The sequence below is a fragment of the Castor canadensis genome, chromosome 14 (genome assembly GCF_047511655.1).
Source record: "Castor canadensis chromosome 14, mCasCan1.hap1v2, whole genome shotgun sequence".
Lineage (NCBI taxonomy): Eukaryota > Metazoa > Chordata > Mammalia > Rodentia > Castoridae > Castor > Castor canadensis.
The window spans coordinates 67,380,663-67,395,490 of NC_133399.1; the positions used below are offsets into that span (position 1 = coordinate 67,380,663).

At 42.4% G+C, this 14,828-nt stretch overlaps 1 protein-coding gene across 6 annotated transcripts in view; it reads left to right on the plus strand.

The window, feature by feature from the left end:
• The window catches only part of Mfhas1 (multifunctional ROCO family signaling regulator 1), a 90,131-nt gene that overhangs the window by 39,739 nt on the left and 35,564 nt on the right, over positions 1-14,828 (plus strand). Inside the window, exon 2 of one of the 6 annotated variants that reach the window (XM_074054703.1) lies at positions 4,660-14,733. The exons of the other annotated variants lie outside the window; for them this stretch is intronic. Coding sequence (XP_073910804.1) covers positions 4,660-4,667 — 8 coding nt within the window. The 3' untranslated portion in view covers positions 4,668-14,733. Of the gene's footprint in view, positions 1-4,659; positions 14,734-14,828 lie in introns of those variants that run through there. 6 annotated transcript variants of the gene reach the window in all.

The following is a 14,828-nucleotide window of genomic DNA, read 5'->3' on the forward strand; positions in this document are numbered from 1 at the left end:
TTGCACTTCAGTGAGTGAAAGAAAACTTTAAGTAATTGCAAACATTTACTAGACAGAGTTGATAGCCCAGAGTTATCACAGAGTTGAAAGTTTGAATGATGAGTATTGGCTTTGTTAGCTTCAAACTTAGTCAAGACTAGATGATTCATATAAAAATATCTTCATTAGAAAAGGTATGGCACTAACTATTAGTGTTGTTCAAGGTAGATTTCAAACTTTGGAAGGATTAAGTAATTTAATTCCTTTGCTTTCTTGGAAGATCTCCCCCTTCCGTAGAATGTCTAGTAGCTTCTTTGGAAACCTAGATGCTTTTTGTCTCAGAGTATACAAAAGAAAGTACATTTTCTCCAACTGGAATTTTCCCTGGATCACACTAGGCAATGAGGCTTTAAGTGATAAACCGTCTCCCAGGATTTGGTTCTCCTTGAGAGGAAGGGAAAGGAGATAACTTTTGCCATTGCTAGAAAGCAAAGCTTATCTTCCCTTACCTGTTTGCAGCTTAGGCAAAGGAATGGATTATTTATACAAAAGCAGAGTTTCCTTTGACCACAGTGAAGCAGCCACCTTGGCTGCATATCTCTGGACCAGGACACCCAGGATGCATTCGGGGCCCCCTGGGAGCTTCCTTGGTGCCCAGAGAGTGAGGGAACTGTAAAGGTATGAATGAGAGGCTGGACAAACATCTCTCTGACAACCCCACATTCTTCTAGCAGGTGTAGAGCGCATATGTGTGTGCGCACAGGCCTGTGTATCCAGGCTGGTGAAGGACTAGAAGCCCGTGAACTTGAACCTTCAGAGCTACTTATCCCACTACGCCGTTCTTTCAGCTCTGTACCTTTCCTGGGATATTGGAAGGAAGTGGCAAATTCAGTCACTTAGCAACTTAAAAGAAAAGTAAGCACAATGGTGGTTTGAAATCGGAAGCAAATCCCTGTCCTACCTCCAGAAAAAACAAAATTAAAAAAAAAAAAACAACAATAACTCGACTTAACCACTTTTTTCCAAACTAGTTTTGTGTGGGGAAGCAGGCTCAGGAGCCTGAATGGAAGTGGTGCTGTGCTCATAAATTTAATTCCTCTGTGTGAAGTCGCCTGCAGGCTGGTGGCTTGCTTGTACACATTGTTTTGTGGAGAGTAAAATCTCTGTCCCTTCTCTGTTGAATAAGTTACTTATTGTTTCAAAATAACCACCAGCTGTGGTACTGGTCAGAGGGCTCCTTGTCTTCTCAGTCAATATTTTACTATTCCTGTTTTAGGTTGAGCAATGAGGGGTTTCTTGGGGGTCCCCACGAGCCCCCTTTGCTGATAAGCATATGTCTCTTTGTACTGATGGCTTTCGCTTTTATTCCTTGGCTTGTGACAGACAAGAATAAGAAAGTGGAGGTTTTTTTTTCTTTATTTTGAAGGCTCGCTGGGTCATTATAAGATGTAAAGTAGATTCACTCCCTTGAAATGGCTGTCATGGGTTCAGCTGTGTGTAATTGGGGCCACCACGATCCTCTCTTTGAAGATGCTGTTGTGATAAATGTTGTAGAAATGACTGAAGATGAGAGCTCTGCAGGACGTGGGCTTCGGTTTCCACTCCCACTGGGCACAGCTCAAAGGATGGGCCAGTGCAGTACAGGAAGTGATGTCCCCAAGTGTCCCTGGGGGTCCCCAGCACCCTAGTCATCCTGTGTCTAGGTTGTGTTTTGTCTTTCCTCACTGTCTATTTTAGGATGGGGAGCCTTAGCCCCAAACAGGGGCTTGTTTGTTACTTGCTCATGCCAAGCTCCCCTGCCTCTATGTCTGCATTGTGAGCATCAGCGTGGTCAGTCTGTCCAGCCGTGTGTGCCTCCACGCACTGGATGTGTGGGAAGAGCATGGCTTCAGCCACTGAGCTCGCGTCAAGTGCCCGTTGTTGGAAATGGTGAGGAATCAAGTCTTCCTTTCAGCATTTATGATAAGGAGAAAGTTTAGTTAATAAACATTTTTGGAAGGTGTCCAATGTGCGAGGAATTTGCTGCAGCATTGGTTTATAAACATGGAAAGAGGTGCCTTCAGCAGGATGTTGGTTGTTTGTATTTCTTGCTTTTTGTGTGTGACGGGGAGGGGATTGAATGCAGGGTCTCACCCTTGCTAGGCAGAATCTCTACCACTTGAGCCATGCTTCCAGTCCTGTTGCATTTAGTTTTTTAAGTAGGGTCTTGTGCTTTTGCCTGGTAGGCCTTGGACCTGATCTTCCTACCTCTGCCTGTTGAGTAGCTGGGATTATAAGCATGAGCCACCATGCCCAGCCTTGTTGCTTTTATTTCTTAGTATATAACCTCTATCTGCCTCATCAATCATGAATTCCTATTCTGGCTCATATTTTTCTATGATCTAAATAAACCCTTTCTGTTTCTGAGAATCTTAATCTCAAGGTGTTCTAACTAGTGCATTGGAAACAAAGAACAAAAACCCTGTGACTTCCCCTTTCAGGGAGTCGGTCCCCAGTGCTTCTGTTTGTGTTGTAACATATATTCAGTCCACTATGATTTGGGTAGTGAATTGCCTCTGAGCTCATGTGGTTTTTCCCTACTGTTGGTATATGGAGCTTCTGTTTATGGGCCAGAGAAGTCAATTTTTTAAATAGCAGTTTTATTTTAATTATTATGAAAGCAAAAGATGTTTATTGTCAGCATATAGCATTAGAAAGAAAATAAAAATCACTTGCAATCTCACTTTCCAGAGATAACCATGGATATCACTTTGTTGCATGGTTCTTAAAATTTAAACTCCATCTTTATTCCTCTAAAGCATTATCTTTTTTTTTTTTTTAAATCAGCATTTGTATTCTCTTGCAAGTCTGTGCCTTAATCTAACCAGCCCTACATTATTGGCTAAGTGTGTTCCTTATCTAATTTACCATTTGAAAATCACCATCCTGGTCAGGGTGAGCCGGCCCATGCTTACAATCTCAACTACTCAGGAGGTAGAGGGAGAGGATTGCAGTCTGACACTGGGTCCAGGCAAAAGCATGAGACCCTAGCTGCAAAATAAACTTAGAGCATAAAAGACTGGAGGGGTGTGGCTCAAGTGGTAAAATAATTGTCTAGGAAGCATGAGGCCCTAAGTTCAAACCTCAGCACCACCGTCCCCACCAAAAAACACAAAACCACAAAAAATCCCAAAAACATCATATTGTAGTCTTAGTGCATACCAGGAATATTGTCTTAGAACAAATTGTCAGCATGCACATTGCAAGATCTAGGCAGAATATATCATTGCTCACTGACTTGACCCTACACACACACTATTTGAAGTAAGGGAGGTAGAGAAATGGTCTTTCACCTTGTATGGTAAGGCTGGATTTTAGTTAGTGAAGACACACTTTGTGAGTGTGTAGTAAGTGCAAAGAGCTCACTGATAGATTGGTTGATAGGTATGCAATGAGGGGACCCTTGTTCAGGCAGCTTGTAGGTGGCCGTGAACCTTACTTTCGTGCTAGTAAATTGGCCTGCCACAGTGTGGGGATGTGGGCAAAGGCAGGATCAGGGCAGATGACTCATGGTGTTGCAGGCAGCTTGAGCTTAATGTTTGCTTCAGCTTCTTTTGCCCTGCGTGTCCCACAGGGCTGACACGGAGGGGCTTAGGTGGAAGCTGTGTCCTGGGTGTGCTTCACAGTTGAACCTGAGTTTAGGAATCCTACATCTCTTACAGTGGATGTAGTCCAGCCTGACCAGTTTCCTGGAGGGAGAGAGTGTTATTCTGGGCATTACCAAATCTACCTTCTGCTCCAGAGAGACTCTTTCAAGGTTGATCACTATTCAAACCTTCTTGAAAAGATAATCCCAAGTAAAAACTGTCAGTGCCTTTGCTTGCACGTTGTGCCTCAACTTAAGCAACCTAGAGACATTGTCTCTAACAGTGTAGTCTTAGGTTCTTAACTGCTCTCACTCAGTTGCCTTTCAAGAAGAGTATATTATTTTATGTTTTCCATTAGTAGTATATGTTCCTCCCTGTTTTTACTCCCACCTTTTTTTTTAAATCATTAGAGTTAGCCTCATTTGATAAAGGATTTCCGTGACAAATCTAATATACTTCTACTGCTGCTGAGTGTGGTTGGAGGTCCATCCATCCATCCATCCATCCAACAAATATTCATTGCATTAGCATATAACCGATGAATAATAAATTCATTCATAACTTCAGCCCACATCTGAGTTCCACGGTGTATCAGAGGCCATTGTAGACACACAAGGAAGTCACTGCTTTCTTGGGTTTTAATTCTAGTAGGGAAGAGACAGACAGAGTGATAGAGGGAATGCTGTTTCAGATAAAGCAGCCAAGGAAAAACCTGTCCATCCAGTAATGATTGGGTAGAGCCATGAATGAAGTAAGGGAGTGAAAAATGCTGTGATCCAGGGAAGAACATTTGAGTCAGAGATAATGACAAAGGCCCCGAGACTGTAGTGTTCTTAGTGTGAGGCACAGTAAGAAAGCTGTAAGCATGGGGGGAAGGACAAATGATCTCAAAGGTGCCAGCCCCACAGGTGAGGGTTGGGAAGCCAACAGTTGAGAACATTTCTGTATATTTTTGTTGTGGTTTGAGATAGGGTCTCACTATATAACCCAGCCTGGCCCTCAACTTATCATCCTCTTTTTTTTTTTTTCTGGTGATACTGGATGTTGAACTCAGGACCTTGAGCTTGGCAGGCGGGCACTCCACCACTTGAGCCACTCTTCCAGCCCCATGAGTGATGGGATTACAGGCATGAAGCACCATGCCCAGCTTGAGAACATTTTAAATTAAATGTTTTTGGAAAACCCCACTGTGTGTGTGTGGTAAGTAGGCTAGGGCAAAAGCCAGAGGTGGGGTAGAAGACTTGCAGGCAAGAACCCCTGATACCTTTGGACTGCATAGGAGTGGAGTTGGGGAGAATGGTCATATTCTAGATCTGTTTGGAAGGCCGAGCTAAAAGGCTTGCTGTTGGATTGGTTTTGGGCTTGAAGACAAAAAACTAAAGAGAGACATTATGATGTCCTGAGACCCAGAATGATGGAGTTGCTATTTACTGGGCTGGGTTAGAAAGGGAGAGGAGCGGGTTTTGAGGGCACATCTGAAGTGGATTGTGGATCCTGTTTAGTTTTCTATTAGTTGTGAAAAAGCTGGTTTTGTTTCATTCAGTCTTCTCAAATGTGTTTCCATGGAGAGAAGCATGCTTCTGCCAGTAAGTCTCAGGGCAACACTAAACTTAAGATATGGAATTTCTAAGTCAGGCAAAGAAAAATTCAGGATAGAGACAAGAAAAGGCCATTTGGGAGAACACATCCCAGAAGCACGTGGGCCTAGCAGGAGGGTCTTATAATAGGCATTGTAATGAGACTGTGGGTGTCTAATTGAGCCTGTTTCTGGGCAGCCACACAGATGTCATCACGATCTTTTGTTCCTGATCTGGCAGTAACCAAGTGTGCACCCAGATGTGGTCTCTGCTCCCTGGCCTGCTGTACAACCATGCTGATATTACTACAAAGAATTATTTAGTAACATTTCTGGATTTTTTGCTGGGTCATAAGTAGATCAGTTGTCATTTTACCAATATTAGTTATTCGCCGTGAAAGTAGTTTTTTAAAAATTGTTAATTTGTGTGTGCGTGTGCTGGACATTAAATCTAGGGCCTCACACATCATAAACATATACTCTACTGCTAAGCTGCACCCAGTCCCAGTTTCTAATTTTTTATGTGACTGCTTCTAACTTTTTTACAAACTTACCTAGAAAACAACTATTGTTCAGTTAGTTAAGTCTGATAAACAATGACAGTTAAAATGAATGTTTCTTTTTAAATTTACCTGATTTCGCTTTCTTTGCATAGAAATGAGAGCAGGCCAATTTAAATTTCTCTCTCTAGCTTTAAGGGGGAAGGAACATATTTTCATTCAAAATACTGAAGAAGGGCTGGTGGAGTGGTTTAAGTGGTAGAGCACCTGCTTAGCAAGCGCTAAGCCCTGAGTCCAAACCCCAGTACTTAAAAAAAAAACCCAAAAAACCAAAAAACAAAAAAAATGCCAAAATACTGAGAGCAGTTACAGTTTAGTCCATTTTATATAACCTCATAGTTTCTCTCTTGTTTTAACCGAGTTCTTTTTCCTTCTTTTGTTTTTGTTTGTTGCTATTGTTATGTCTTTGCTCCAAAATTGCTTTGTTACACCTATTGTATTTGAGCCTTAAAAAAAATGTAGCATTAACAACCTTGAACTTGCCTCTTGCCCAGTGGTTATGGAGTAGGCCTATATGCAGGCACTGTTGGAGGGGCTGGGATGCATGGGGACAGACAGTGTCCTGCACTCCTGGAGGTGGACATTTAGTTGGAGAGAGGAAGGTCATAATCCAATACGTAGACAGCGATTTGCACTTTGAGGAAACACAGGAAGGGTCAGGCACGGAGTGTGATGGGCAGCTTGTGGGAGATGATCTGAGAGGGAGGCATCGGAAAGTAGACGCCTGCCCTTGCGTGAGCCCCCCCCCCAGCTTGTGACAGAGTAGGTGGCCAGCAGCCAGCCCTGTCTCTGCAGTTGTAGCACCTACATCCTGGGGTTTCAGATCTTCTCAGATAAGAAGCCCATGCAAAAGTGAGGCTAATTTTAAACACTGGTAGCAGCGATGTGTCAGTGCATATTTTATTTGTATTTTTGTAAAGAAAACTGGTTAACTATGAATAGAATCATATTTTGAAGAAGGCTGTACTATTTCCTAAAATGAGCAAATGACACGTTTGAAGCCTGCATCTGGTGAGAGCATCTGTGAGTCTTTTTTCCCTGTGTTTAAGAGAAATGGTGGCTCTGGGACAGGATTACTTGACTTAGTGACATGCAGCTGTAGTCTGATGTAGAAGGACCTTGGAGTCTCTTGGCTGGTTGCTCTGGGTTCTTTAGATGCCAAGGCTGAGATTGAAACACTTGCCCCGGGGCTCCTGTGATGGGCAGTGAAAGGGCTGGTGCTCCAGGCCCAGGCTGCCTGACCTCAGGGTTAGAGGCTGTGGATCCATGTCTTTCAGTGTGACATCTGTGCAGTTAGAGCCCCGGAGAAGAATACATTTTTAATTCTATTAAATCGATCTTACAATCACTTATAAAATAGCTTTTTGCTGTTTATATTTTGTCCTTTTTCAGTATGCAATTCTGCTTCAGAGAATGCTAAAATAGGTAATTTTTCAGTTCTGTCTTTCCGTTTTGGGTCCGTTATCACTGACTTTAGTGTGAATGTATATTTAATAGAAATGGCAGTCTCAGCTGGGCGCCGGTGGCTCACACCTGTAATCCTAGCTACTCAGAAGGCAGAGATCAGGAGGATCATGGTTTGAAGGCAGCCCTGGCAAATAGTTTGTGAGACCTTATCTCAAAAATACCCAACACAAGCCAGGCTCAGTGGCTCAGGCCTGTAATCCTAGTTACTCAGAAGGCAGAGATCAGGAGGATTGCGGTTCCAAGCCAGTCAGGTCAAATAATTTGAGAGACCCTATCTTGAAAAAAAATCCATCACTAAAAGAGGGCTGGTGGAGTGGCTCAAGGTAGAGGCCCTGAGTTCAAAACCCAGTGCTGCAAAAAAAAAAAAAAAAAAGAATTTCCAACACAAAGCATTGGTAGTGGCTGAAGAGGGAGAGCTCCTGCCTACAAGTGTGAGGCCCTGAGTTCAAACCCCAGTACCACAAAAAAAAAAAAGAAAAGAAAGAAAAAGAAATACCAGTCTTTCATTTCCTACCTGAGTGAGTTGGTTGGTGTTTGTGGGGGTGGAGATAAGGCACAGGGTAAAGTGCAGACAGAAATGACCAACCTTATCCCCTGCCTCCTCCCTTGTCCTTCCTTGCCTGTCTATTTGTGCCCTGACTGCTGTTCACTTTTCTCTTTCCTTCTTTCTCAAGCAGACCTCCGCCCACCCCACTTTCTCACATTCTTCTATGTAAACCACACATCTTCCTTCTTGTTTTCCTATTGATTACAATCATGGTGATCTGTAAGTCAGCATTGCTACACAAGTGAGGAAGTGAAGAGGTGACAGGGAAGGCCACGAGGCAGTGTCCTGTACTAGGCCTTGCAGGTGCTTCTCAAACTTTGATGTGCTCACCCCTCAAGGAAACCAGTCAAGGAAACTGGTTCTGGAGACCAGGGCCAAGACTGCAGTTCTGCAGCCCTGAGTTGTTCCCCAGTGATGCTCGAGAACTGGTCCCTCCATGCCTGTCAGCAGGGCTGCGAGGTGAGGTGGCCTCCTAGAGGGATTTACACACGTGTTCCAGGCACTTTGAACTTGTGATTCACTGTGTTCAGAGGCAGTTAGCGTCTAAAATTAGCTGTCTGAAATTGCAGCCTCTCAGAAAGTATGGGGGTGTAGTTCTACTTCTCCCTTTAGGGCTGCCCCTTAAAACCCACGTCAAGTGGTGCAGGGCCTTCAATAATGGAATGAAAGGAAAAACCTGTTGGTGCTCTGTATGCCCGCTGCTTGTCGCTTTGTGTCATGCTTTTGCTTTGATTATTTTTAACCCCTCGTCTGTTGAGACCAGGATGGGGTATGTTTCTAGTACTGATACACAACACGCAGCCTTCTTGTTTTTTATTTTTATGCAAAACTTCACGTAGTTTCTAAAATAGGTTGACATAGTTCACAAAAGTATAGAGCAGCGTAAGGGCCGGTTCTTTCTGGGAGAAGAGCGAGGAGAGCGAGCAAAGCTTTCTTCCTGTTCAGCATGTAGAGAATTCAGGGTGCTGTGTTGTAAAATGGGGTGGGGGCTGGGGGCTTCATGGAGCCATGACGAGCAGAGAGGCAGGGCCCCCTTACTCCTGATCAGCCTCTGCAGCCTGGAGTGAGCTCCCTGAAACCATTTAGGCCCCAGTGGTACCATTTCTGAGATAAGGTCCTCAACTTGACTGTCCCCCGATGTCATTGCCAGCAAACACAGCCACTTGTGTTCTGTGTGCTCGGTTCAGGGGAGCAATGTATTTGATGGCTTCATCCTATGACAGAGCAGGAGGAAGTGTCCACGCATTTATTTATTTTTTTGATGGAACTCAGGGCGTTGCACGTGCTCAACACGTGCTCTCCACCGACTTTCTTCAGTATTTTCAGCGTTTTTCAGGGGTGTTGCATGTTAAGGGGACGTTTTAAAGTGTCAGTTTTTCCACCATCTTTTTAGAGCATGCTTACCACACGAGGCAAGGCATGTCAGGAACTCAGGCTTCCGGGCAGATTGAGTTGTAGTGGAAATGTAATGGGGTGGGTTTATGGGGTGGGCAGAGGGTCTGAGTACCAGTAGCATCCACTGGCTAACATTGTTCCTGAAGGGGTGCTTAGGAAATGGTAGTCCACTTAGAGAGACTGTGTGGTCATAGCAATCGAGGGACACTGTGCTCTCCTGTGTAGGTGTCCTCACAGGACCCCTGAGTTGCTGGTAATATGACGGCTGTCCAGTCCTTGAGAATTGAACGGGATGGTGCAGAAGGTAGTGAGGGATCTCATTCCTCCCTGGAGTCTCTTGACAATGGAGAACTGGACAGAGCATGGACGCGTGTTGTAAAGAGCAACCATCCTTTAGGAGTGATGCCATGCACACATACGTGTCTTCTGTCATTCATGTACTAGAGCTGAGAGAAGATACAGCCAAACACCAGTGGGCTTGAATCCAATCTTTTAACGTTTTCTTCCACTTACTGTGCTTATTTTGAGCTGACATCAGAGCTCACCTGGGAAGGTTGGGCACAGACACTGGAGGTTTCGGATCTCCTACTTTAACACCAGATGAAATGAGATGTTCTTTATTTCTTAGGAATAGTTGGATTCAACCAGGTGGTTGTTGCTGCCTGGGTTTATGTTAGAAGGATATGGGGAGAGTTTCCCACTGATATGTGCAATCAGTAATGCATTAAGTTGTTTGAACCTATTAGTTTATAGGAAGAAATAGTATGGCCTTTGATCAATAGTGGCTTTATGGTTTTCATGGTCTGTTTGCAGCTGTCAGAGCTGCAGAGCAAGCTTGTGAGGGGCGGAGAATGATCTGGCAGACATAAGAAATTGAGTTTTAATGCAACGTGTGATTCATACCCTGCAGAGTTGCGACCAGAACTAAGATATCTGACTTCTATCCCAGTGGTCTTTCTGCAATAGCACGTTACAGAGGCAGTCAGCCCGTTCACATGGCAGCTTTCAAATGCACAAACATTACAATTTCAGCTTTCATGTAGATCACATTTTCTTCACACTTGGAATTAATAATTTTATCTTTAACTGCAGATATTGGTATGATTTGAGAAGAAATAAGTTTTTCTTTTTCTTAGATAATCTTTGCATCAAAACTTACAACCTTTATTTCTCTTTATTCTTTCTTTTTTCCCCTGGTTTAATTTTCTTCAGAGGAAAATCTATAATGTCAATTTGTTTCCAAGATGATAGTACCTGCTGGAAAGAGGTTTATTGGCCTCATAAATTTAGTGCCCTGGTTTGTCAATACTATTTCCATTTCTTAATAGCATTTATCTTTTTAAGTGTTACCAGGTGATTGAATTAAAGTCTGTCTTTCACATGTACAGAGCTGAACATCAAACAAGTCTGGTGTGTATATTTTGCTTAGTTTGCACTGTGTTAGATCAGAGAAAAAGCTTTCTAAAATATGAAAACGTCTGGTACTCGGGAGGGGGAGAAGAGAAAGTTGATATCATATGGAATTTTGTGTGAGGCTGTAGAAGGAGGGGGCTGTAAGAGAAAGTAGGACAAACAGGCTTCCTGCTTTGTTTTTAAAAATCTTTTGATATGAAATCCCTGAAGGATAATTTAATATTTTTACTGGCATACAACTTATATAAAATAAAATGCACATCTAAAATATACTGTCAAGCGAGTTGTGAGAAGTTTACGCCATGTGTAACCACCACCACAATCAAGATTATAAATCAGTACTGTCGCTCCTTCCCAGTCAGTCCTCTTCATTTCAGTCTTGGGCAGTCGCTCATGGGCCTTTTGTCGTCATAAACTGGATTCATCTTTCCACACATCAGCGGAGCCATGAAGGACAGCAGTGTAGGCCAACACTTGGTACGTTGCATGGCTTTAATTTGCATTTTCTCGATGACTAATGATATTGAGCATCCTTTCATGTGAGTAGTGATTATGTCTTTTGTACAGTGTCCATTTAAACCTTTTGCATGTTTTTATTGGGTTATTTGTGTTCTGTTCTTGCATCATAAGAATTCTTTATGCATTCTGGATGCAAGTCCTCTTCCGCATTGCTTTCTTTTTATTTTTCATTCTTTTACTAACCGTTTTTAACCATCTTAACCATTGTAAGTGTGCATTGCAGTCGTATTAAGTACAGTCAGAATGTGGTGCCACTGTCTCCACCCAGCCAGCTCCATGAGAACCCTTCATCTTCCAAAAGTGCAACTCTGTACCCATGGACCAAACGGTAACTGCTCACTCTGCCATCTTCCTGGTCTTGTCAGACACCCCTCATTCTGCCTTCTGTGTGTCTATGAATTTGACAATTCTAAATATAAGTGGAGTCATATAGTGTGTTTTTTTTTATGACTGTGAGGTTCCTCTATGCTATGGAATATGCCAGAACTTTCTTTAAAAGCTGAATAATGTTCCACTGTATGCATAACATTTTGTTAGCCATTTGTCATGCATCAGCGGACCCTTGAGTAGTTCTGTGTTTAGCTATTGTGAACAATGCTGCTATGAACATGGTATATAAATACCTTTTCAAAACCCCACTTTCAATTCTTTTGAAGTAGAATTGCTGAATAATTCTATTATTAATTTCTTTTTAGCAGTACAGGGGTTTTGAACTCAGGGCCTTGGGCTTGGTTAGGCAAGTGCTCTAACACTTGAGCTACTCCTGAAACTCTCTTTTGATTTAGTTATTTTTCAGATGAGGGCTCATGTTTTTTCCCAGACCAGCCTCAGAATGTGATCCTCCTACTTCCTCCTCCTGAATGGCTAGGATTACAGCCATACACCACTTCACTAGGCCTGTTTTTGAGACAGAATCTTACTAACTTGTTTGTCTGGTCTGGTCCCAGATTGCAATCCTCCCATTTCTGTCTCCTGCATAGCTGGGATTATAGCATGTGCCACTGCACCTGACCTCTACTACTAATTTTTTAAGAACTGCTGTAGTGTTTCCCATAGTGCTACAACGTTTTATATTGTCACTAGCAATGAACACAACTTCCAATTTCTCTCTATCCTCATCCACACTTGTTATTTTCTGTTTGACAGTGCCATTTCAGTGGGTGTGAGTGGTCTCTCATTGTGGTTTTGATTGGCATCTCCCTAAATGTTATGTTGAACATGTTTTCATGTACTTCCCGGCCATTCTTTGGTGAAATGTTTCTTCAAGTCCTTTGTGGCACTGACAAGACCGTGATAACAGGATAACTCTTTTGTTCTTCTGCTCCAAGACTGTATGAAGCGCTTGCTCAATTTAGAGCATATATATCATCATTTAAAAACTGTAGTGACAGGAACATCTAGTTGCAGATTGTGTATAGTAGTTCCTGTTTCAAAATGCTAAGTAAGTATTTGCAGGCTCCAAGCTTAGTTTTTATGTTTCACGTAGTCCTGAGTTCTCACTGCTCTCTCTAACCTAGGTCAGCTTATGCAAAAGTATTTAGAAAAAAATTTTTTTTTGCTTGGAGCTATGTTTTGCTCACTACATGAAACAGTCTGAGACTTACATGTATGTAAAAAGGGAGAGTCCCTTTAAATAAAGAGATGACTGTGAGGGAAAAGGAAGAAAAAGGAAACATTTGTAATTTACCAAAAACCTGGTGAAAGTCAGATAGGAAAAAGCATCAGTTTTCAAACCCATTGTGTTAGTCACCTCTCTGTCGCTGTAACAGAATACCTGAGATAATCAACATAAGAGAGAGAAGGTTGGTGGTTTTGATCCATGGTTGGCCTATTGCTTTAGGGGTTGTGGTGGGTCAGCACGTCGTGGTGGGAATGCATGGCAGAAAAAGCTGTTCACCTCATAGCAGCCCCGAAGCAAAGAGAGAAGAGGCTGGGGTCCCAGTATACTCAAAGGCCACTTCCTCTCAGTAGGTCCCACCTCTTAAAGGTTCCACCACCTCACAATTGTGCCACAGGCTGGCCACCAAGTGTTTAACACCTGGGCTTTTGGGGGACACTTGTCCAAATCCAATCCTTAGCACTCATGTGAAGAGAAGGGGGACAAGGAAGGCCATCTCTACTTCATTTCTTCCCTCCTGACTTTAAGTTCATGGGTTGAGACATTCAGGAAGTGTTTAAGAAGGAAAGCTGGATGCTTTTTCTAAGAAGCTTAGAGCAATTGGTCATTACGATTCACAGAAGATTTCTGAGCCAGACACAACCCAGACACTTGACGCTGCTGCACCTGTACACTTTGTCTAAAGCAATGGGGTTGTTTGAAAATTGCATTTGAGACAGTAAACTTCCCTCCTGTGTCATAGGCTGCATGTCATTGCTTAGTCGTGTGTGGTTTCCTCCTGTTTTTTCCTCTCTATTTTGCCTGGTTCATCACGTTGTTTGGGGAAGATATTTTGTAGATCAGCGTTCAGCACACTATCTGTAAAGGGCTGTGTGAGCAAATACTTTCAGCCTTGTGGGCTTTAGTCTCTTTGGCAACTGCCCAGCTCTGTTGTAGTAGCAGAGCTGGAAAGCAGCCATAGGTAATATGTAAATAACTGGCAATGGCCAAGTGCCAATAAAACTTTATTAACATGAGTGGGCAGTGAATGTTTTTGCAGACCTGTCTGCTAAATAATTGCAGAGGCCCAAGAAAAGCTTAATCTCAACATATGTTTCATGAGATTTGTGTGTGAATTTGACTATTCCACATAGCATTTGGGACCCTCAGTATTATTAGAGGGCTAGGAGCTTTTAAAATTTTAATCTGAAACCTTATTCAGTGACTAGAATCCTGAGGCAGTAACAGAGAAGAGCTTCATAAATACTTGTAAATGCTGAAAATTAACTTACTGAAATAAAAGTTGGTCTCATAAAAAGATAATTATGTAGCAAGTTTGGAATTCGGTTTCAGTTCTCATTTTCTTGTGGAAACATTATCACTGTGAGGAAAATTAGGGACTTAATGAAGAAACGTTTACTGAGTATGACTTGTGAGTCTTTGCAGTGACGGTGGGGACAGCTACATGATAACTGTCACATACCTCCGGCTTTGAGGTGCAAAATGCCCAAGTGCCCTGAGAAAGAACATTTTAAAAAATGTGTGTCCTTAACTTTTGAAGAGGAGATTTTTATTTAAAAATAAAGCTTATAGAAGTATTATTTATATACAGTAAAAACTCACCCATTTTAAGTGTGTGATAGATTTGATGGGTAGTGATTTTACCCACCATCGCAATCAAGATATGGTACATGTCTTTCACTCCCAAAGAATACCTAACAATTCCACTGGGTCAGAGAACTCAGTAGAAGTAGTTTGCATGGTCTTTCACCATTATTGCTCTGTTTCCCTAAAGGCTTAAACTATTTGTGGCATACCTGTGAGTTTTACTGTAGGGCCTGAGGTTATTTAGTGCACAGTTTGGAGACCACAGTTTGGCTTCTTATACTCCACATAAAGTTTTGAGATTTATTCATGTATTAGCAGTTTGCTCCTTTTTACTGTGGGGATAGTATTCATTTTCAGGTGTTCCACGGTGTACCTCTTCATTTGATGTGGAACATTTAGGTTGTTTGCATTTTCTCACCAGTGTCAATAAAGCCACTGTGAATGTTTGTGTGTCAGTCTTTTTCTTTGCGTAGATATACATTGTCATTCTCTAACATGAGAGAAGTGTTGAGTGGCATGATACATGCCTGTTTAACTTTAT